The 25,107-nt window shown below is 40.9% G+C and overlaps 1 protein-coding gene across 2 annotated transcripts in view; it reads right to left on the bottom strand.

Moving 5' to 3' along the window:
• Positions 1–24,608, bottom strand: part of LOC124110534 (sterol O-acyltransferase 1-like) — a 38,065-nt gene extending 13,457 nt beyond the window's left edge. Inside the window, exons 1-7 of one of the 2 annotated variants that reach the window (XM_046469909.2) lie at positions 24,540–24,608; positions 20,127–20,188; positions 16,529–16,656; positions 15,661–15,693; positions 6,044–6,106; positions 3,564–3,671; positions 865–1,013 (exon numbers count right to left, since the gene is read on the bottom strand). In XM_046469909.2, coding sequence (XP_046325865.1) covers positions 865–1,013; positions 3,564–3,671; positions 6,044–6,106; positions 15,661–15,693; positions 16,529–16,656; positions 20,127–20,188; positions 24,540–24,597 — 601 coding nt within the window. In that variant the 5' untranslated portion in view covers positions 24,598–24,608. The remainder of the gene's footprint in view (positions 1–864; positions 1,014–3,563; positions 3,672–6,043; positions 6,107–15,660; positions 15,694–16,528; positions 16,657–20,126; positions 20,189–24,539) is intronic. The other variant, XM_046469910.2, reaches the window with a different exon arrangement.
• Positions 24,609–25,107: the final 499 nt, after the last annotated feature.

Genomic DNA, 25,107 nt, shown 5'->3' with positions numbered 1-25,107 from the left:
GCATGTGAAGCCCATTTCTGATGTCCCCTGCTGTGATATTGCTGGAATATTGCTAAAAATGGTGTAAAACTATACTCGCTCACCGACTCACTCACAGTATTTCTGTGTTATCAACATTCCAGCTCAATCTGGGAGGAAAACCATGTTGATTTCAATATACAATCTACAGTTTCCAAAAACATTCTTAGTTTAAAGATTTCCCCAAAACCATATGGTTGGAGGTCAAATAATAATAATAATAAACAAATTCTGGAAACATTGTTCTTTAATGTGATCTCAAGAAGAAACTGTCAAGCAGTTGAAAAGTTTGTGAGCTAGAGATACTTCCCTTTTCACTGACCTATTTTAAGTTTATCAAAATTAGTGAACAAATTTGATGGGAAGGAAAAACATATTTTGGGTCAACAGATAAGAACTGAAAAATATTGTTAACGAGCTGCCACAAAATTTGGTGTCACTTTCAGCCATTATCAACAAGCTTGAAATACTTATATCCCTCACCAATATGAAAATCTCCGGCTATGTGCAAGGCAAGAAATAGAGTACGATTTTCAAGATTTGCTCTGGAAACGAGCACTAAAGCCATTTTCAGTCTAGGTCCAAGTCATTGCTATGGAAACTTGAAAAATAAATTAGAAAAAATCACAAACTTTCAAAAGGCACCAGTTCACCACTAGACCTATCTATGTGCCAAGTTTGGTTGGGATATCTGTCATGGTTATTGAATTCTGCTCCAGAAATGAAACGTGACGGACGGACAGACAGCACCCATTCCTATATGCCCGTTCCACTTCATGGCGGGGTATAATAACATCAATATCAGAAGATGCAAGTGGAGGAGTAATCTCCCCTAGTTTGACTCACGTGGCTTGCCAGGGACCCTGTTGGTTGACCAGTAGTAGAAGGCTGGGTACACCACCAGCAGCGTGCTCAGCTTCATGCACACCCACAACGCCATCACCTTTGGCAACTTGCCCAGGCCCCATTGTATCAGGTCAAAGTCCAGGACGAGTCTGGAGAAAATAGTACATAATAACACTGTAATAGAAAATGAGTGAGTCAGGTTTAATGTCACTTTTTGAACAGTACTGCAGTCATAACATGGCGTGTCAGACTGATTTGGGAGGAAAGCCTGAAGTGATGCAGGTCTCCGACATTGCTTGGTGCTGAGAAAACAAGAAACATTTTCACGGTGAATCCAGGAAAGTAGGTTCCTGGCACAAACATTTTACATCCCATGACCTTGACCTTCAATTAAACGTTCAATCAGGACAAAGCTCTGGATGGTCATTTACTCTTAGTGAAACAGAACTGACATGTTACATTGTTAGTCAAATCCATTTTTTTAGCCTCTGAGCTACAATAGTCATTAATCAAAACACTAAATATCTACAGCTGATCAAGTCTTCCCTGGTTGGCCCGCGCAGAAGCTTGTAGCAGTAACACGTTCAACTAACTCAAGACACAGTGTTGGTGAATGGATGACAGCCCATGGATACCATGTGGGAAAGTAAACATATATTTGTAAATTAAAAATTAAATAAAAACGCTGAATGAGCAAAGCTTAACACCGCACTCAACAATAAACCAGCCATATGTCAGTGGAATCAAGTGATGGATATAATGAGCATCGATCCACGCTGTCAGGGTACACTGCCACGCAATCAGCCAAGTTACTGACCATGATGACCCCATGCACTAGTTGCCTACTACAACCAGCATAGAGTGGTAGAAACCACGCAATCAGCCAAGTCAGCGAACATGATGACCCCATGCACTAGTCGCCTACTACACCCAGCATAGAGTGTTAGAAACTACGCATCAGCCAAGTCAGCGAACATGATGACCCTATGCACTAGTCGCCTACTACACCCAGCATAGAGTGTTAGAAAACTACGCATCAGCCAAGTCAGCGAACATGATGACCCCATGCACTAGTCGCCTATCACAACCAGCATAGAGTGGTAGAAACCACGCATATCAGCCAAGTCAGCGAACATGATGACCCCATGCACTAGTCGCCTACTACAACCAGCATAGAGTGGTAGAAACCACGCATATCAGCCAAGTCAGCGAACATGATGACCCCATGCACTAGTCGCCTACTACAACCAGCATAGAGTGGTAGAAACAACGCAATCAGCCAAGTCACTGACCATGATGACCCCATGCACTAGTCGCCTACTACATCCAGCATAGAGTGGTAGAAACTACGCAATCAGCCAAGTCAGCGAACATGATGACCCCATGCACTAGTCGCCTACTACACCCAGCATAGAGTGGTAGAAACTACGCAATCAGCCAAGTCAGCGAACATGATGACCCCATGCACTAGTCGCCTACTACACCCAGCATAGAGTGGTAGAAACTACGCATCAGCCAAGTCAGCGAACATGATGACCCTATGCACTAGTCGCCTACTACAACCAGCATAGAGTGGTAGAAACCATGCAATCAGCCAAGTCAGCGAACATGATGACCCTATGTACTAGTCGCCTACTACAACCAGCATAGAGTGGTAGAAACCATGCAATCAGCCAAGTCAGCTAACATGATGACCCTATGTACTAGTCGCCTACTACAACCAGCATAGAGTGGTAGAAACCATGCAATCAGCCAAGTCAGCGAACATGATGACCCTATGTACTAGTCGCCTACTACAACCAGCATAGAGTGGTAGAAACCACGCAATCAGCCAAGTCAGCGAACATGATGACCCTATGCACTAGTCGCCTACTACAACCAGCATAGAGTGGTAAAAACCACGCAATCAGCCAAGTCAGCGAACATGATGACCCCATGCACTAGTCGCCTACTACAACCAGCATAGAGTGTTAGAAACTACGCAATCAGCCAAGTCAGCGAACATGATGACCCTATGCACTAGTCGCCTACTACACCCAGCATAGAGTGGTAGAAACTACGCAATCAGCCAAGTCAGCGAACATGATGACCCTATGCACTAGTCGCCTACTACAACCAGCATAGAGTGTTAGAAACTACGCAATCAGACAAGTCAGCGAACATGATGATCCCATGCACGAACATGATGACCCCATGCACTAGTCGCCTACTACACCCAGCACAGAGTGTTAGAAACTATTCTATCCCGGAATACAGACAGGATGCCCAGGACGCAATCAGCCAAGTCAGCGAACATGATGACCCCATGCACTAGTCGCCTACTACACCCAGCATAGAGTGTTAGAAACTACGCATCAGCCAAGTCAGCGAACATGATGACCCCATGCACTAGTCGCCTACTACAACCAGCATAGAGTGGTAGAAACCACGCAATCAGCCAAGTCAGCGAACATGATGACCCCATGCACTAGTCGCCTACTACAACCAGCATAGAGTGTTAGAAACCACGCAATCAGCCAAGTCAGCGAACATGATGACCCCATGCACTAGTCACCTACTACAACCAGCATATAGTGGTAGAAACTATTCTATCCCAGAATACAGACAGGATGCCCAGGGAATATTTCCTTATTTCGCCTGACAATTATTGTGAATACTTCGCATTACAAAATGGCCCGATCCACATGCCCAGTACTTACCTGCCTTGCTCCACCCAGTCGAAGATGATGGTATTGAGACTAAAAACGACGAGTATTGCTACAAATATATGGTAGATTGTTCTTATATGGTTGATCTCAAACAATTCCCTGAAAAGACAAAGACACATGTTTTACCATAAATATATATGCATATAGAGAATCTCACCCGAGTGTCTGCTGATATAAAATATATCAACTCTCCTGCAAAAACTCCGAGGATTGCCGAGGGGTGTTTCCATTTTTATCAACAAGTGTTGATATATTAGATAACAAAATACATGAGGGTGAGATTTTATTTATCATCCAACATCATTCTTCCAACTTTTTCAGTTTGTAGACAGTAATAAGCAGTGTCTTAAGTGTAAAAGGTACTGCCTACAGCTTCAGTAGCAGAGCCATTAGTGATGTCATTTGATTGTGACGTCATGGTAACCAATGTAGATATCGCTTGATCTCACCCAAGCCATTCTAGTCATATCACAATGTGCCAGCTTAATGTGGGAGGAAAGCCCGAAGTGATGCAGGTCTCAGACGTTTACCACTTCGGTGAAACCCACGAGCACGGGTATGGTGGTGACAAACCTGGAAACATAATCGGGGCGAACCAGGATTCAAACCCACAATCATAGGTTTCTGGCGTGCCCAAGGGACGCAACTAGGGGTGACTATTGGTCTGGAAATCACTATTGTGATAACTATTGATGTTGAAAGAAACTATTGCAATAAATATCAATAGTCACCATTTTAGACAGATTCTAGAGTTGAATTAAACCTTGGAACTGAAGTTTCCTTTGAATGTGATAACCATAATGACAAATAAAAAGTAAAGTTTGAGATATGACTGATTTGTTGTTTCTTTACCCTAATTTTTTACTCTAAGAAAGCCTGGTTGCTAAGCATCAAGGGCAGTTAACTCTTATCCTCACTCGGCTGCATTCGAGAGCGTGTTTCGGTGACTCAATCGTATGATATGGTAAATACAATCGAAACTATCGCTATTCCTAACTGAAATCGAGACTATTGATCGGAAGCTGATTTAATAATCGATTTATTGACTTTAAGTGCTAACCAATAGCAATATATCGATATTTCGATACATCGTGACACCCCTACACACAACCTGCACAATTGTGGCACTTAGATGACTGGGCCACCCATGACCCCGAATATAATCATGATAAGTGAATATGTGTATTTTCATTAACATAATCAAATCAAATATAAAACAACCTGAATATCTCCAAACATCATTCAGAACATGAATATTATCATTGTATAACTTCTTTGAGTGGCATTTAGAAGTTGGAGTGATAAAGTAAGACGAGTTCTATGGATGAACAACTTCTTTATTACAATTGGTGCGACGTTTCGGTGTAGATCCTAACACCTTTATCAAGCAAGTGATGGCCCTCTCTGTGCCCATCAACTAGTCACTGTAACAACCTAGATGTCAATAAGTGTATATATACCTATGTTGTTTAGCCCTATCCATCACTTGCTTGATAAAGGTGTTAGGATCTACACCGAAATGTCGCACCAATTGTAATAAAGAAGTTGTTCATCCATAGAACTCGTCTTACTTTATTATCATTGTTTGTTATCATGAAGCATTTATTCATGTGTGAACTGATCTGTATCATAGGCATAAACATGGTCTACTGAATAATCCATATCTTAAACGTAATAGTAATTTCAGGTGATGTCAGAAACTTATAGCAATAATGATCGGATGTAGAAGGTCCGTGGCATTTGTTACATATGTATTTATCCCAGACTGATGACAATCTGGAGACTCTCATCCATGTAGACCATGGTGCCTTTAATGTCAGTGTGTGAGTGAGGGTGTTGGGTTTGATCCTGTGTGAACGGTGTGTCAGTTGCATTCGGTGTCAGCTTGATGTGGGAGCATAGTGATGCAGTTCCGAGATGCTACCACTTTGGTGAAACCAACAAACAGGGTATGTTGGACAAACCCAGCATCTTGATCAGGGCAAGGCTTTACTATTAATATTCAGGGTTTTACCTTGACTTAGAAAAGGGGGGTCCAGGTTAAGGTACTGTACATTTACATAATTACTCGAGAGCCTGGCATGAATCAGTGATCCTCTGGACAGTGGTCATGATTGATGGATGAGTGAGTGAGTGAGTATGGTTTTACACCCCTTTTAGCAATATTCCAGCAATATCACGGCGGGGGACACCAATATGGGCTTCACACATTGTACCCATGTCGGGAATCGAACCCGGGTCTTCGGCGTGACGCGCGAATACTTTAACCACTAGGCTACCCGACTGCCTGATTGATGGATGAAATGACAGACACTCATAACTGCTCTTGATGTGCTATTACAATCAATATTATTTGTGATGCAGTATATTCTTTTTCTGCATCCATTCTCTACGTTTGTGCATCGCATAAAACCCTGATTGTTCAAGACGCAAGGTGGTTTCTGTTGTGACCCAACAACTCCTATACTCACGTTAATACTGATCGACGATTTACAAACACCTTATCTGGCAGATCCCCATCTTTCCTTCTTTTACTGAAAAATTCAATGTAGCTGTTATAACCATGGTAACAAATATATATTAATACATAACAACATTATGGGACTATCACACACAATGTTTGACATTTTAGAAGTAGAGACAGTACGTGGCATATGTTAACATGAGACGACAGGCGAAGTGCACTATCGGTTAACATTAACATGATTAAGGCAGAAATACAGTTTTCAATTAAAACCAATGTTGCTATGTATATCTGAAAATATGTCATTCGATACCATGAATTCTGACTGTAAATCACATGAGCACTTTGATTAATAACATGAAATGATTTGGGAAATACCTGTCAACGCCCAGTTGACAGTACACATCCTTTGCAAAATGCTGTAAGCAAATGAGATGAGGTGAAATGAGGTTTAACGTCGCGTCCAAGATTATTGCACTCATATTGCGACGTACATGCGCATGTGTGTTTGTAGCGGCTTGTACTAGTCTGGACTGATGCCGATTTATAGTGCTAGCCCACTGAGATACCATGCTGCAGTTTAACATGAATACCCACTCAGACACAGTATTCTGACTCCGAGCCGACCAGTCCTTGTTTTAGCCCTTTAATGCCGAGCGCCAGACAGGGTAACAACAAGTACCATCTTTGAACATCTTTTGGTCTGACATGGACGGGGATCGAACCCTGGACCTTCCGTTCTCCGGAACGCCGCTTTGAACAGTATTTCAGTCATATCCCGGTATGTCAGTTTGATATAGGAGTGAGTGAGTTGGTCTAACGCAGCTTGAAGAGTATTTCAGTCATATCCCGGTATGTCAGTTTGATGTGGGAGTGAGTGAGTTGGTCTAATGCTGCTTTGAACAGTATTTCAGTCATATCCCGGTATGTCAGTTTGATGTGGGAGTGAGTGAGTTGGTCTAATGCTGCTTTGAACAGTATTTCAGTCATATCCCGGTATGTCAGTTTGATGTGGGAGTGAGTGAGTTGGTCTAATGCTGCTTTGAACGGTATTTCAGTCATATCCCGGTATGTCAGTTTGATGTGGGAGTGAGTGAGTTGGTCTAACGCAGCTTGAACAGTATTTCAGTCATATCCAGGTATGTCAGTTTGATGTGGGAGTGAGTGAGTTGGTCTAACGCAGCTTGGACAGTATTTCAGTCATATCCCGGTATGTCAGTTTGGTGTGGGAGGGAGGAATCTAAAAGTATCACGGGTCTTGGTTGTTTAACACCCAGGTGCACGGGTATGGTGCTGACAAACCTAGATACATAATCAGGACAAATGTGGGATTTGAACCCATGATCACAGGTTCCTGGCATGCTCAAGGGAAACAACTCTGCACAGCAAATTGTGATGCTTTAGATGATAGGGCCACCTACGTTTCAAATGCGCTTCTGTTGAAACTGAGACAATCATGGTTAGGGCCAAAAGGACTTCATGTCCTGCTTTAGTGACAGCAAGTTGTCTCATGCTGCAGCCAGCAATATTCCAGCTACACCACAGAGTGAGTGAGTGAGTGTGTGATTCTCCACCGCTTTTGGCAATATTCCAGCAATATCACGGTGGGGGACACCAGAAATGATCTTCACACATTGTACCCATGTGGGGAATCAAACCCGGGTCTTTGACGTGACGAGCGAACGCTTTAACCCCAGCTACACCACAGCATCCTGAGCTTGAATTTGGGACAGACAAACCAGTGCTTCATATATTGTACAATCATACATGCCATCAGGTTACCATGGCAACAAAAGCACAAACTAGCCAGAGCTCCATTTCCCAAAGAGATCTGTTGCTACGACAGGCATACCTCCCATACTTTAACAAAGACTTATGACAGTCGTGGCCCTCGACAGCTTCGTGAAATGGGGCATGGAATACCCAGATCCCCTTGGACCTGTTCTGATACAGAATCACCTCAGGGTAACCATGGTAACATGCTCAAAAAAGGGAAGTTCTAATGAAACTGTCTGAGGGAAAAAGGGTGCAAAAACAATGGACTGAAGATCCTGCTTCAACAACATGTTTAAAAAAATATTTCAGACAAAAAAGGTCCCTTGACCAAAAATAAACTAATATCTCAACCGGACATGAAAATAAAACCAGCTAAAGATTTCATTGCCATAATTTCCATAAACACCATGATAAAGCCATCTTTAAATCATATTAGAGAGTACGGCTAAAAAGTTCTGTAGCTCACCTGCATGTGTAGTCAACAGTTTAAACTATCAACAAAGATCAACACGTAACAAGTTGCTGTCAGCAGTGATATTCAAATATTGTCTGCGTAAATACAGACATCTAATGATTTGTCAAAAGTATGATGACATCAGAAAGAGAAACTTACAGCTCCCTCAGAGCAAAATATGAATTTTTGGAGAATAAAAGAGCATAGTCAAAACAGGATCCACATATAAACAGAACATATATGTTGAACCCCTCTACTAACTTCACGCGAAGAAAATAATTTCCAAACATTTTTAACAAATAATGGCCTATCAACAGTTTTTCCAAAAAGGGCTGCTGTGGCGGCCATATTGAAAATGGTATTCGAACATCTTGAATACATTCATGTGTCATCATTGGATGGAATTGTTGAAGTTACTGCTTCATTGGTGTGAAGAGGAAGAGAGAATTTAGGTGCATCGCCAAAGCGCAAAGATCTAAGGTCAGAATTTAAAATATTGCCAACAAGGTAACCAAAATGTGTTGCTCCCCACTACACAGTGACACAATCCCCACTACTGAATGACAATGGCAGAGAAATAGCCATAGCAGTATCAGCTTCTAATATGGTCAAATCAAGGCCAAAAGTATTGTGAAAAAATGGAACATGAGTCCCACTACTAACATCACATGCACCAAATTTTATCATTATTTTTTATGATGATTGAGTAATGGCCATGAAAAGTTTTTTCAATATGGCTGCCGTGGTGGCCATATTGAAAATCGGATTCGAACATCTTGACCAAATTGAGGTGTCCACAAATATATGATGCAGTACTCAGAAGAATAAATCCAGGCCATCCACCAATGTGTTCTTCACATTCAACCATTCAGCCGATATGATCCCCATTCTCTCACAACAGACACAGGACAAGGTGCTGCCCATATGATCCCCATTCTCTCACAACAGACATAGGACAAGGTGCTGCCCATATCATCCCTCTTCTCACACAATAGACACAGGACAAGGTGCTGCCCATATGATCCCCATTCTCACACAACAGACACAGGACAAGGTGCTACCAATATGATCCCCATTCTCTCACAACAGACACAGGACAAGGTGCTGCCCATATGATCCCCATTCTCACACAATAGACACAGGACAAGGTGCTGCCCATATGATCCCCATTCTCACACAACAGACACAGGACAAGGTGCTGCCCATATGATCCCCATTCTCTCACAACAGACACAGGACAAGGTACTGCCGATATGATCCCCATTCTCTCACAACAGACACAGGACAAGGTGCTGCCGATATGATCCCCATTCTCACACAATAGACACAGGACAAGGTGCTGCCCATATGATCCCCATTCTCTCACAACAGACACAGGACAAGGTGCTGCCCATATGATCCCCATTCTCTCACAACAGACACAGGACAAGGTGCTGCCCATATGATCCCCATTCTGTCACAACAGACACAGGACAAGGTGCTGCCCATATGATCCCCATTCTCTCACAACAGACACTGGACAAGGTGCTTCCCATATGATCCCCATTCTCTCACAACAGACACAGGACCAGGTGCTGCCCATATGATCCCCATTCTCTCACAACAGACACAGGACAAGGTGCTGCCCATATGATCCCCATTCTCTCACAACAGACACTGGACAAGGTGCTGCCCATATGATCCCCATTCTCACACAACGGACAAAGGACAAGGTGCTGCCCATATGATCCCCATTCTCACACAACAGACACAGGACAAGGTGCTGCCCATATGATCCCCATTCTCTCACAACAGACACAGGACAAGGTGCTGCCCATATGATCCCCATTCTCACACAACAGACACAGAACAAGGTGCTGCCCATATGATCCCCATTCTCTCACAAAGGACACTGGACAAGGTGCTGCCCATATGATCCCCATTCTCTCACAACAGACACAGGACAAGGTGCTGCCCATATGATCCCCATTCTCTCACAATGGACACAGGACAAGGTGCTGCCCATATGATCCCCATTCTGTCACAACAGACACTGGACAAGGTGCTGCCCATATGATCCCCATTCTCTCACAACAGACACAGGACAAGGTGCTGCCCATATGATCCCCATTCTGTCACAACAGACTCTGGACAAGGTGTTGCGGCCTCTTCCCACATAAAACTCCACTATTTCCACATTGCAGACCTTGACCTTGACTCTTACTGCTGACAGAAACCAGTTGCATGTTCAGATGCATGCTGTAAAAGGCGACTTAGCTTGTCGTAAGAGGCGACTAACTTGTGTGTTTGTTTGTTGTTTAACACTGCACTCAGCAATATTCTAGCTAGCGATCTGTAAATAATCGAGGCCCAGGCAATTGGGATCAATGACATGCATCAACCAAGTCAGTGAGCCTGACCACCCGATCCCGTTAGTCGCCTCTAACGACAAGCATAGTCGCCTTTTCGGCAAGCATAGGTTGCTGAAGAGCTATTCTATCCCGGCTCTTCATGGGTCTGCTTTGTTAAGGAGTGTGCCTGGTTTGTTAAGGAGTGTGAACAGTAGTTTAAAAACCTTCAGACGTATCGCATTGAACAATGTTGGTCAAACATTGATGGCCAATTATCAGAACAGAATTCAAGTTACAATCTGAAAAATATTCAATTTTCCTACTTCTTTTTCTTATAACATTTTTAATTATTTTTTTAATTTTTATTTTTCCTACTTTGTTCATGTTGTAGGTCAACCAAATTTACAATCATTTCTGACACATGCATCATTATATTCAGATTTGATTATATTTTTCGGGAAATGGGGCAAATCGAAAACAGGATCTGAAATTCCATAAGTTAAGCAACAAAATGATGAAATAACGAAGTGCATGAGTTACCTCCCCTTGATAGTTTTTAATAAATCAAACAACTGTTTTATGGCATGAAATGGGAACAGGAAGTTAGAAAATGCTGGGCAGAGAAATTCAACAGTGAAAACAACGGGGCCAGGTCCCTTTCATGTTAGTCATGCAGTGGACGAGTCAAGAAACAATGCCTTTCTAAATAAACAATATTCACCAGATACACAATGCCTTTCTAAATACACAATATTCACCAGATACACAATGCCTTTCTAAATACACCATATTCACCCGATACACAATGCCTTTCTAAATACACAATATTTACCCGATACACAATGTATTTCTAAATACACAATATTCAGCCAATACACAATGCCTTTCCGAATACACAATATTAACCTGATACACAATGCCTTTCCGAATGCACAATATTCACCCGAAACACAATGTATTTCTAAATATACAATATTCACCCGATACACAATGCCTTTCTAAATACACACTATTCAACCTATACACAATGCCTTCCTCAATACACAATATTCACCCAATACACAATGCCTTTATAAATACACAATATTCACCCGATACACAATGCCTTTCTCAATTCACAATATTCATCCGATACACAATCCCTTTCTAAATACACAATATTCACCCGATACACAATGCCTTTCCGAAAGCACAATATTCACCCGATACACAATGCCTTTCTCAATTCACAATATTCACCCGATACACAATGCCTTTCTAAATACACAATATTCACCTAATATACAGTGTCATCTTAAATACACAATATTCACCCAATACACAATGCCTTTATAAATACACAATATTCACCCGATACACAATGCCTTTCTAAATACACAATATTCACCCGATACACAATGCCTTTCTAAATACACAATATTCATCCGATACACAATGCCTTTCTAAATACACAATATTCACCCGATACACAATGCCTTTCTAAATACACAATATTCACCCAATACACAGCTGACTCATAAATGACAGTGATAAAACAAATTTATTTTACCTGTCCCGGGATATAATAAAACTACCATATTAGACGTAATAAGCACCCAGGGTGCTCTCAAAATTAGAAATAGGGGGCTCTTATTAGAATTTAATTTTGGTGAGAAAGATCGTAAATTTTATGGTTTATGCTGACAGCCTAAAATGATAAAAAAGAAAAGTCTGTGTGTATTATACATGACAGATATATTTTCCAGAGATTAATTGCCCATAATTAAGGGCGCATATAACACACGAGTGCATATTATACACAAATAAATAAGTGTACACTGACCAATCGGAAGGGTGCTAATTGGGATCGTTCACTAGCCAATATATTTGCAAATATCGCTGTGGGCGCTTATTACCCGGTACGTTGAATACGGTACATATACCCTCTTCTTGATAGTCAAATACCCCTGAAACTTATCCCCAAAAGATACTGCACAGGAAGCATCATATCAATCGAATTAATATAATAATTCCTAAAATATAATGCATTTTTTTGTCCTCCATATGCACCAAAAACGGTATTGCCTTTTTCAAACAATGATTCATTAAATTTTAATTGGGTTGCAGTTTGTTTGTGTGTTTAATACATAATTATGGCATACAATTGAGGTTATTCTGTCTCCAAGAATTTTCATAAAAAAATGTCAATCTATAAGAAGTAATGAAAATCAGTGTTAGAAAATCAACTCCATGACAAAGTCACAGAAAGATGAGTTTAATCCATCAAACTGCCTGTCCCAGCAACAAGCATCCCTTCTCCGATTGCTGTATCCCAAACCTACAGATATGAATAAACATTGACAACACTATAGTATCTGCCACTACAACAGATGTTCACCAAGTATTCGGCCATGTGCAACAGGATCCTGCTTCTGTTTACTAAACACAACAGTTACACATCAAGCAGTTGAGACCGGTGGTCATGAGGACTGTAGCATTCTTATAGTCTCCACAAAACGGCTATTGAAAACAAATGTAACTATAAAACACGCTGAGAAAACTCTCACAAGAATTTTACAACTAAATGGATTATATTCTTTGGTAAATAATCTGGTAGATGTTACAATGTGAATAATTGATACTGGCCTAAAATGAAATATTGTATATGACTCTCAATTAACCTGTCTCAAATCCAACTTGATAGTTTTATAGAAAGAATGCTAACTTTCTGCTAGCATAATGATCAATTTCTCAGTTCTGGGAACAACTTACATCACGTTGTGTGAACACCTTACATACGTTGTGTGAACACCTTACATAACGTTGTGTGAACACCTAACATCACGTTGTGTGAACACCTTACATAATGTTGTGTGAACACCTTACATAACATTGTGTGAACACCTTACATAATATTATGTGAACACCTTACATCACGTGGTGTACACAGCATTGTTCTGGGAACACCTAACATCACGTTGTGTGAACACCTAACATCACTTTGTGTGAACACCTAACGTCACATTGTGTGAACACCTAACATCACGTTGTGTGAACACCTAACATCACGTTGTGTGAACACCTTACATCACGTTGTGTGAACACCTAACGTCACATTGTGTGAACACCTAACATCACGTTGTGTGAACACCTTACATCACGTTGTGTGAACACCTAACATCACTTTGTGTGAACACCTAACATCACGTTGTGTACATGGCATTGTTCTGGGAACACCTAACATCACGTTGTGTGAACACCTAACATCACGTTGTGTGAACACCTAACATCACGTTGTGTACATGGCATTGTTCTGGGAACACCTAACATCACGTGGTGTACATGGCATTGTTTTGGGAACACCTAACATCACTTTGTGTACATGGCATTGTTCTGGGAACACCTAACATCACGTTGTGTACATGGCATTGTTCTGGGAACACCTAACATCACGTTGTGTACATGGCATTGTTCTGGGAACACCTAACATCACGTGGTGTACATGGCATTGTTCTGGGAACACCTAACATCACGTTGTGTACATGGCATTGTTCTGGGAACACCTAACATCACGTGGTGTACATGGCATTGTTTTGGGAACACCTAACATCACATTGTGTGAACACCTAACATCACGTTGTGTGAACACCTAACATCACGTTGTGTGAACACCTTACATAATATTATGTGAACACCTTACATCACGTGGTGTACACAGCATTGTTCTGGGAACACCTAACATCACGTTGTGTGAACACCTAACATCACTTTGTGTGAACACCTAACGTCACATTGTGTGAACACCTAACATCACGTTGTGTGAACACCTAACATCACGTTGTGTGAACACCTTACATCACGTTGTGTGAACACCTAACGTCACATTGTGTGAACACCTAACATCACGTTGTGTGAACACCTTACATCACGTTGTGTGAACACCTAACATCACTTTGTGTGAACACCTAACATCACGTTGTGTACATGGCATTGTTCTGGGAACACCTAACATCACGTTGTGTGAACACCTAACATCACGTTGTGTGAACACCTAACATCACGTTGTGTACATGGCATTGTTCTGGGAACACCTAACATCACGTGGTGTACATGGCATTGTTTTGGGAACACCTAACATCACTTTGTGTACATGGCATTGTTCTGGGAACACCTAACATCACGTTGTGTACATGGCATTGTTCTGGGAACACCTAACATCACGTTGTGTACATGGCATTGTTCTGGGAACACCTAACATCACGTGGTGTACATGGCATTGTTCTGGGAACACCTAACATCACGTTGTGTACATGGCATTGTTCTGGGAACACCTAACATCACGTGGTGTACATGGCATTGTTTTGGGAACACCTAACATCACATTGTGTGAACACCTAACATCACGTTGTGTGAACACCTAACATCACGTTGTGTGAACACCTAACATCACGTTGTGTGAACACCTTACATCACGTTGTGTGAACACCTAACATCACTTTGTGTGAACACCTAACATCACGTGTGAACACCTACATCACATTGTGTGAACACCTAACATCACATGGTGTACATGACATTATTCTGGGAACACCTAACATCACGTTGTGTACATGGCATTGTTCTGGGAACACCTAACATCACGTGGTGTACACAGCATTGTTCTGGGAACACCTAACATCACATTGTGTGAACACCTAACATTACGTTGTGTACATGGCATTGTTCTGGGAACACCTAACATCACGTGGTGTACATGGCATTGTTCTGGGAACACCTAACATCATGTGGTGTACACGGCATTGTTCTGAGAACACCTAACATCACATTGTGTGAACACCTAACATCACGTTGTGTACATGGCATTGTTCTGGGAACACCTAACATCACGTGGTGTACATGGCATTGTTCTGGGAACACCTAACATCACGTTGTGTGAACACCTAACATCACGTTGTGTACATGGCATTGTTCTGGGAACACCTAACATCACGTTGTGTACACGGCATTGTTTCTTGGCTCGTCGTTAGGTTATAATGAAACTACCAAAGCATCCTGGGTAATACAAAGCCACCCGGTGATACATACTGCATAATTAGAGTCTCTTCTTTATTAATGACGCTGAGGTAAAGAGAAAACTGCCTTGTATTCACCAGGTACAACTTAGGTTTGCTTGTTGCTAAATGCTACACTCAGCTGCACTCAGCAATATAACAGCTATATTATGACAGTCTGTAAATCATCAAGCCTGAACCAGACAATCCAGTGATTGACATTGTGCACAGAAATCCACACCATCGGGTACGATGAAACGTTATCAACAAAATCACTGAGTCTGGCCCCCCAACCCATTTGGTCGCCTTCTATGACAAGCATGAGTTGAGAGTGAGGGAGGATGGTTTTACTCCGCTTTGAGCAATATTCCAGCAATATCACAGCGGAGAACACCAGAAATGGGCTTCACACATTCTACCCATGTCGGGAATTGAACGCGGGTCTTCGGCGTGAAGAGCGAACGCTTTAACCACTAGGCTACCCCACCGACCCCTGTTATGTCTGTGATATCCATGACACCATAATGATAGTAAAAAAAATTAAACTCTAACGTCGCATCGGCTTTATTTCAGCCATATAGCGACGCATAATGATGAAGAATAGGACTACAAGAGCAGCAATTCTGTTATCATATTTGTGATTTGTCTAAGGTCTGAAAATATAAGTATGGTTAAAAACGTTTAAAATATTAAAAATGGTATACATGATAAAAGACATTTGTGAATCAATATTCTGCAAATATCAAAACTTCAATCATATTTGTACAGCTGTACAGATGAAGCAGAGTATGAAACTCGACCAAAGATTGTAATTCTTGTTCCTGGAGGAAAATTAATCAGCAAATATGTATTATTAATCAGTCATTATGTATAACTTCCTTGATGTGGGAGTAAATAAATACCTTTTGGACGAGACTGGAAACCCATTACTTGTGCTTCCTTGTTCAATAAGCTCGACTTCAGCGACGAACGACTCAAATAATTCATCTAAATGCTTGTTCAAATTCTCGTGAAGTTCCCCTTTCAAACGCTGAAAAAATAATTCACGTCATGAATGTTTTGTGAAGAATAATTCACATGAAAAATATTTCATCTGAAAAGAGACACTCTTCTCTAGATCTTCAAAATGCTGACACAAAATTTTATCCAGTGTTCGAAATTACAGGGAAACTGGAACACTTTCTTCTTTGCTTTTAGAATCCATGGACCTCCAACTTTTGACATTAGGATTCGGACAAAGACCCTTTCACTTCTTTGCTTAATGTCAAACACTAAACACTCTAATCTAAATTTTCAACAAATACAAAAATTTTTTTGTGTATGCAAGTTTAATTTCAAACACTGAACTCTCTAATTCAAATCCTCAACAAATATGATTTTTTCCCCTTGTATTGCATGTATTAGAAAGGACATTCACTAAGAGAAACCCTTGCAACACCAAGGAATTTGATCAAACTAATTCTGCCCTTTTGTACATGGTTCATTCAAAACTTGAGAAACCAAATGTATTCAGCACTATTGTACAGGGTTCTTTCAAAACTTGAGGAACCAGACTTAGGAATATGTTAGAGCCAGAGGACCTGGTGTCTAATCATTGAAATTGCTAGTTAGATTCTAAGACGTGGAGCGGATCTCTAACCTATTTAACCATGGCCAACATTCAACATGTTCAAGGAACCTTTGCACCTAAAATATTTAAACAATAGTGTTTTGATGGGATTGTCGGTCTTTGCCAAGTGGTTACCAAACAATTCATTTTTTCAATGCCTAACCCTGTCTAATTGATATGCTTACAAAACAAGCTGACATTAAAAAATGAATTAAGATACAAACCACATATGTCTCCTCATCACAAACCACACGATACGACTTCATTTCGGCGAAAACAACCGACAAATATTACAGTTGGGACAGGACTTAAGAATAAACATGATTAAAATAAGTACTCTCTAAAATCTTAAAGATAACTTTATCAGCCACACTTAAAAACACATCTGTTAATCTTCTCTGTAAACATCACAGCCCTTCCATGTGTAGGGCATGTCAGATACAATCATATCTCACAGACGAGCATGTGACCCAGAAGGCCATCTTCCCGGGGCAAGAGAGTTAACTACCTAAAAGTCCAGTTTCCACATTTGCCAAACTGGCCTGGAATTTCTGAGCTTGATCGTAGCGCCACCAGTGGCCATTACGACTTATGACCCTTTTACGTCCCTTCTACTGACCAATCAGATTCCACCTCTCATATCACTTGCATTTGCTTCAAACAAAATGGTGGCCACCAGTCAAGACGATCTGATCGATAATAAAGATCTATATTGTAATAAGGCGGGTCTTGCCTCGTGAAATGTATCAAATCATGTGAGCACCTTGATTAAAAACATGAAAAGATTTGGAAAATATCTGTTGACAGAGAGCTGGCGATACACACGCTTTAAAAATCCAGCAATCGACCGAAATCTGCAGGGCAGTTTACAAACCGGATGTCTAGTTTGTTACGCGGTTTTAATTGACTATGCATAGACTGGTTAGTCCAGCCAAAACAAAAACTCCTAGTTCGGCAAGGGTGGAAACTGGACTTTTATAGTCAGTTAACTCCCTTGCCTTGGGAAGATGCCTGCTGGTAGACGGCTGTAGTTAGCCAGGGGCCAGTTCATAAATGGGGTAACCGTCGGCCCAGTCATCCGCGGTTTGCTGTGCAGAGTTGCGTCCCTTGGGCACGCCAGGAACCTATGATTGTGGGTTCGAATCCTGGTTCGCCCTGATTATGTTTCTAGGTTTGTCAGCACCATACCTGTGCTCGTGGGTTTCACCGAAGTGGTAAACATCTAAGACCTGCATCACTTTGGGCTTTCCTGCCACATTAAGCTGACACGCCGCGATATAACTGGAATACTGTTAAAAGCGTGTGAAACCCAACTCACTCACTCACTCAGTTCATAATAATGGGAATTTTGGTGGGTTGGTTACAAGGACAACTCACAGGATGTAATTAGTGTTTGAATGACATTGTTTATATACTCTTACAAGTGCTGCTCAATAAACAGTGGTGTGGAATACATAGTTGTTTGTTTTCAGCGTATGTCTAAGTTGGTATTTCTGCTATCCAAAATGTCTTATTGTTGTATAAATGCAATGTTTAATAATGCGAGCAATGACCACTCATTTCACCACACATTTCAAGGTTTATAGTATACAGCAACATGTATGCACGTGTGTGTGTGGCTGCTTGTACTAGTCCGGACTGATGCCGATTTTATAGAGCCAGCCCACTGAGATACCATGCCGCAGTTTAACATGAATACCCCACTCGGACACAGTGTACTGACTCCGAGCCAACCAGTCCTTGTTTTAGCCCCTTAATGCCAAGCGACAGGCATGGAAACAACAAGTTAACGTCTTTTGGTATGACACGGTGGGCATCGAACCTACGACCTTCCCCTTTCCGACGGACCCTCTACCGCTAAATCCTGGAGGGTGTCCGGTCAATAAAGAGGATCAAAAGACATACTGACTTAGTTTTACCCTATTGCATGGAATGCACTGTTAAAATACCCCCTAATTTATGAAAATATGAACTTTAACCCAAATCCCCCAAAATGATGAGTTTTAACAAGGTTGCAATGCCTGCCAAGGACACTTTGTTTAGAATCCTAGACACGTCCCTGGGTTAACATTAGCGTTATTAGAATCAAAGTAACAAAATAGCAGAGGCACAAGGGTCCGCAGGTCACCTGAATTATGAAACAATAATGTTACAATGCTGCAACCATATTATGGTGAGAAATTTAAATCGTGACTTAAATGAGTGAGTCAGTATGGTTTTTACGTCCCTTTTAGCAATATTCAAGCAAAATCATGGAGGGGGACACCAGAAATGGGCTTCACACATTGTACCCATGTGGGGAATTGAACCCAGATCTTCGGTGTGACTAGTAAACGCTTAAACCACAAGGCTACCACACCGCCCCTAAATATAGTGACTTAAATATGGTGACTTAAACAAATTTAGTCCACAGTGATACCAATATAAGTAAAAACAAAACCTTTGCAACACTTGATGTTCAGTCAGGTGAGGAGGTGAGGTGAGGTGAGATGAGATGAAATTGGGTTTAACGTCGCGTCCAAGATTATTGCACTTATATAGCGACGTGCATGTACGTGTTTGTATTTGTGTGGCTGCTTGTACTAGTCCGGACTGATGCCTATTTATAGTGCTAGCTCACTGAGATACCATGCTGCAGTTTAACATGAATACCCCACTCAGACACGGTATACAGACTCCGAGCCGACCAGTCTTTGTTTTAGCCCCTTAATGCCGAGCGCCAGACAGGGTAACAAGAAGTACCATCTTTTAAGGTCTTTTGGTCTGACATGGCCGGGGATCGAATCCCGGACCGCTCTCCCACTAGACCATGGAGGCGGTCAGTCAGGTGAGGAAGAAAAAGACATTAGAACGACGACAGTGACACAAAAATTGAGCAATTTGTTGCTCACCTGTGCCTGATCCCTGATTCTCTGGAGATTCACTTGGCGCTGAGCAGCAGTAGGGGTAGTTTCTGGAGAACAGAAAAAAAGAAGAAATAATTGTTACCATGGTTACTAAAGGTTATAATGTGCTGTTTGTGCCATGCTAACCACACATTAACGTGAACCTCGGCAAGATATAACACTGAGTCAATTATATATGTAGTTTCATATTAATTATTATGAAATCAGAAATGAAAGAATATTGATCAGTTCCAGTTTGTAAACAATCTGTCATTTCTCACTGGTCAAAATTAAAGAGGATCGAGGGACTGGAGTTTTCCTCGTGTTTAAACTTGTCCTACAGTGCTGACCGATGGTCAAGGTTCTCAGAGGTCCAGCAGAAACTACATACTGTTATCCTATACAAGGGAAATCTAGGTTGTTGTCACATTTACATGTGACAGATGTTAGTATAGACCTGTCTGTTGAGTCATCTTTCACAATATGTTGTAATTCAGTCTGGTGACTTGCTGTTAACTGATTCGAATCAAAAGTACCCTATTCCTTGAAATGAGCAAAACGGAAAATTAAAACAACTATCAAATCTTTTACTCTGTCGGCTAAATCACCATAGAATATCATTTGCAGATTTCAGTCGATTGCAGGATATGTAATGTGTGCCGTCAACTGGCTGTCAACAGATATTTTTCAAATTTTATCATGTTTTAATCAACATGCTTAAGTGATTTGGAGCACTTCGCGAGATAAATCTCGTTTTAATGTGATAAAGATCTTGATTATCGATCAGATTGTCTTTACTGGGCACTGCTATTTTGTCTGAAGCAAATGCAAGTGATATGAGAGGTGTAATCTGATTGGTCAATGGGAGGGACATAGAAGGGGCATAACTCGTAATAGCCACTGGAACAATACGATCGAGCTTGGAAATTCCAGCCTAGTTCGGCACGGGTGGAAACTGGACTTTTATAGTCAGTTAATCCCCTTGCCTCAGGAAGATGAGGAACAATTACGAATGGTGAATACTATTGAAAGGATTGCATGAACCTATCAGCGGGAACTATCGTGACAAACTCTGATGCTGTGTTCTCCTCCATCAGGACATCTCCATCTCCCCCCAGCCACGTTGCCATGGTTCCCGTATGAGGATGAGGATACAAGCTTATACCCCTCCACATTATTCCACATCTTGCCCCTAGTGACCACCACCTGTTTCCAAATTGGAAAAAAACCACTCACACATGCATGGTCGTTTGTTTATCAGGGACCAAGAATGGGTTGCAGCTGTGGAGGACTGGTTGACCACAATTTGACCTACACAACTGACCAGGAGAAGAGATGGTACAAGTGTTCAAAACTAAGGGGACTTTGTTGAAAAATTATTGTAGATTATTCAGCCGTCTAAGTTCGTTTTTTGCTAGGCAGCCAAACGGTTCCTGACATGAATATTTTAGGAGCCAAACCTCAGTTTATAGGAACCAACAGATATCTTAAAAATATATTGTCACCAGTTATGTTGACTTTTTGATAGCCAAGTGACGAGCAGTAGATAAATTTAGGTCACCAATCATAGATTTAAGTCGCATTTGGCCATCAAAATGGTCACTACTTAGAGGGCTGACTCATGATAGTTTTTTCAGTTCTGTGTATGCTAGGCTCAAACCTTCTGATACGACCTCGTATATACCACAAGAACCAGTAGCTACCTCTTTCCGCCATAGTATGTAGGCGACTTTGCTTGTCGTAAGAGGCGACTAACAGGATCGGGTGGTCAGGCTTTTTTTATGCATGTCATCGTATCCCAATTGCATGGATCGATGCTCATGACATCAATCACTGGATTGTCTGGTCCTGATTTGATTGTTTACAGACCGCTGTCGTATTGCTGAGTTAGGCATTAAACGACATACAAACAAACCTCATATACATGTATACCCGTGATATAATGTCAATGTTTTTTTAATTAGTAAGTTAAAATTGTTTTGCTTCATATGACGTATATTGCAATGTGCACTTTGAAGCAGCGACAGCTGTTAAATGTACCAGATTGCTTTTCTCGAATAACGATCTTCTGTACATAGTTACCACTGGAGAGTTATCATTATCTGTTTTGTACTTGACTACAGATGGCGCTCATTGATGGCGGCTTGTAAATAGTTGAGCATGGACCAGGCAGTGATTAATATAATGAGCACCAATCCACGCTGTCATCAAGACTGACACAGATAAGCTGCATATTTGCGTAAAATACCCATCAAAACTATTCAAAACCGGATTACTTTAAATTAACTTGCATACAGAAACGCATGCATTAAATGAAAAACTCAATTGTATGAAAACAGCATGCGTAAATATCCAATGAAGCTTTTTCAGCATGCGTACAACAGAGCTAATTTCCGAAACACATTTACGAGCTTACGAATTTACTTTCCGAGTCAAGACTATATTTAGAACCGTTATATACATTTAAGACATTATTTCATTATTTTAAAACTCAAAATGCTTACTCATTTTGGGAAAACCCCAATAGTCATGAATAGATGAGTGAAAAATATTGGTTACCCAATGAAAAATGTAATAACCCAATTAAAATAGAAACCTTCGAGTAAAAACTCAATTGCTCAAAAAGTTATCTGGAGCTCTGCTGCCACCCAATCCTGTTGCAACGAACAGGGTTGTTGGCCGCCTATCCTAACCCGGAATACTGTGTCCGGGAAACAGGAAGATGTGCCTTTGAATCATGGGAGTTGCCATGCATAACTTTTGTTTCCTAAAAGACTGAAGACTTTTCGTAAAGTAGTGGTTTCACTTATATTTCTTACATAATTGTAATAACCATGACGACCCTGTGACAGTGGTACTTGATATCGAACACTGATCATCAAACAGTTTGTGAAACAAAACATGAATCATAATTCATTATCATCTCTGAAAGGCAAGGGGTTCTTGTCACGACCCTAACGTCAAAAGTTAAATATGGAGAGTCGCTAGATTCAGGTAACCACGAGAACACCTCAAAGACCCAAGACCCCCTCTAGTTTCAAACACTGATTATCATGCATGCTCCTGTATACTGACCATGGTAACTGTATGTCATGATGTTTTTTTGTTCATGTTTAGGAAAGACATCTTTGAGACAACTATGGCAGTTGAACCATTACAGTTATTGCCTGCCGCACAGGTTTAAGTAATTAGCACATGTTTTTTGGCTGTTTAGTGAAGCTATATACAGTATGCTAGTAGCTGACTCCGGTCCAACAGTGCTTGTTTATCCCCTTAATGTTTAGCGCAGGGTAACAAGTACCATATTGTAACATCTTTTGGTATATCATGGCCAGGAAGAGAACCACTGACATTCCGCTCTCCTGGCAGATGCTCTATTCACTAGACCATGGATGCTGTCTGTCAGTTTTTAGCAGATCTCTATCCTGTTTCATGGCTTGGACATTTGGATGTTTTATATACAACCAACTCTGTGATTAACATGATTAATACTGCCATCATAACAGGACAAAGTCTAATTTTCTGTATTTATTCTGAGTCCAAAACACACCATTCATAGATACAAAATACCATCTATTGCACTAAGTAAGCTATGTTTACATCCTGGTTGGTTGGTTTGTTGTTTAACGCTGCACTCAACCATATTCCAGCTATATGACGGCGGTCTGTAAATAATCGAGTCTGGACCAGACAATCCAGTGATTAATATCATGAGCATCGATCCACGCAATTGGGATCGATGACATGTATCAAACAAGTCAGCGAGCCTGACCACCCGATCCCGTTAGTCGCCTTTTACGACAAGCATAGTCACCTTTTACGGCAATCATGGGTTGCTGAAGATCTATTCTACCCCTGATCTTCACAGGTCCAGGACTGTCATTCACAAACAAAGAATATAAAAATATGTTCTCAATGTGTTGTAAGCAATATCTTATAAGCAGCCAGCTGTTGGGCTTGAAAGACCAACTGATGAACATGACAACCGTGTAACATAGATCTACTGCTGTTAACTGCTGATAAAACCTTGCCTCTTGAACTCTATTGATTGTACATACAGTGGTCTATAAACGTTGAGTTCAATACGATTTATGAGTCATGACGCAATCTGCTAATCTACGTAGCATTCATCAATGTTATTATCATGGACGTAAAGTGTTATTTACGACCATCCTTTTCTGCAGTGCCGAGAGAGGTGACACTACATATGTGAACATAAACACTCACAAACAGCAACACATGTTCTTCCCACTTGCACGCGAGCGCTAACCATTGTGCCACGATTCGTGTGTTTACCTAAACATTCTGAGCCACCGGAGAATAATTTAAGTTCAAATCGTGCTTGATCATAGATATAAGAGGTATGTTAGTATTCTCGTCCCATTTCTGAAATCTTCTCCACTTGAAAAATTATCTTACCAGCGTTTTTAAGGTCTCCATTCGCTCCTGGGGGCTGCGAAGGTCCGTTCGACGCCATGTTTACAGAGCGGTGACGTCACACTTCCGGGTCATGGGATACCAAGGTTATAGACTGGCTTTTAATAAAGAGAGAAATTGGGGCAAGTTTAGCATTTCGGCTGGCAAAAATTACACCATATTTGAGAAATATTTAATAATTAAATTATGCAGTCGATGTTTGTTTGTATCTAAACTGATAAAAGACAGGACTCTAAATTTGTTCAGCAATCGAAAAAGAATTAGTCATTCACTTAAAAAAAATATATCGTGAAATTGTATTTACTATAACTAATATAAAAAAAGTCGTTCTTATGTTTCAATAAAATAATCAAATCTAATTTAAAATTGTAAAGAAAAACAAAATTTCTTGAACTGTTAAATATCACGATAATAATTTAAAGCTTCAGTTTGTGTAGAAAAGTATATTTAAACTATAAGTGCAATTATATTTTTGATGTAGTTTAATAAAGTTTGGCACTATTATATCAACTTACAAATGAGGTCACACTTGTTGACGATGACCTGCTTC

The sequence above is a fragment of the Haliotis rufescens genome, unplaced genomic scaffold, assembly GCF_023055435.1.
Source record: "Haliotis rufescens isolate VD_foot unplaced genomic scaffold, xgHalRufe1.0.p SCAF_43, whole genome shotgun sequence".
NCBI lineage: Eukaryota > Metazoa > Mollusca > Gastropoda > Lepetellida > Haliotidae > Haliotis > Haliotis rufescens.
This window is presented reverse-complemented; position numbering and strand designations above follow the sequence as displayed.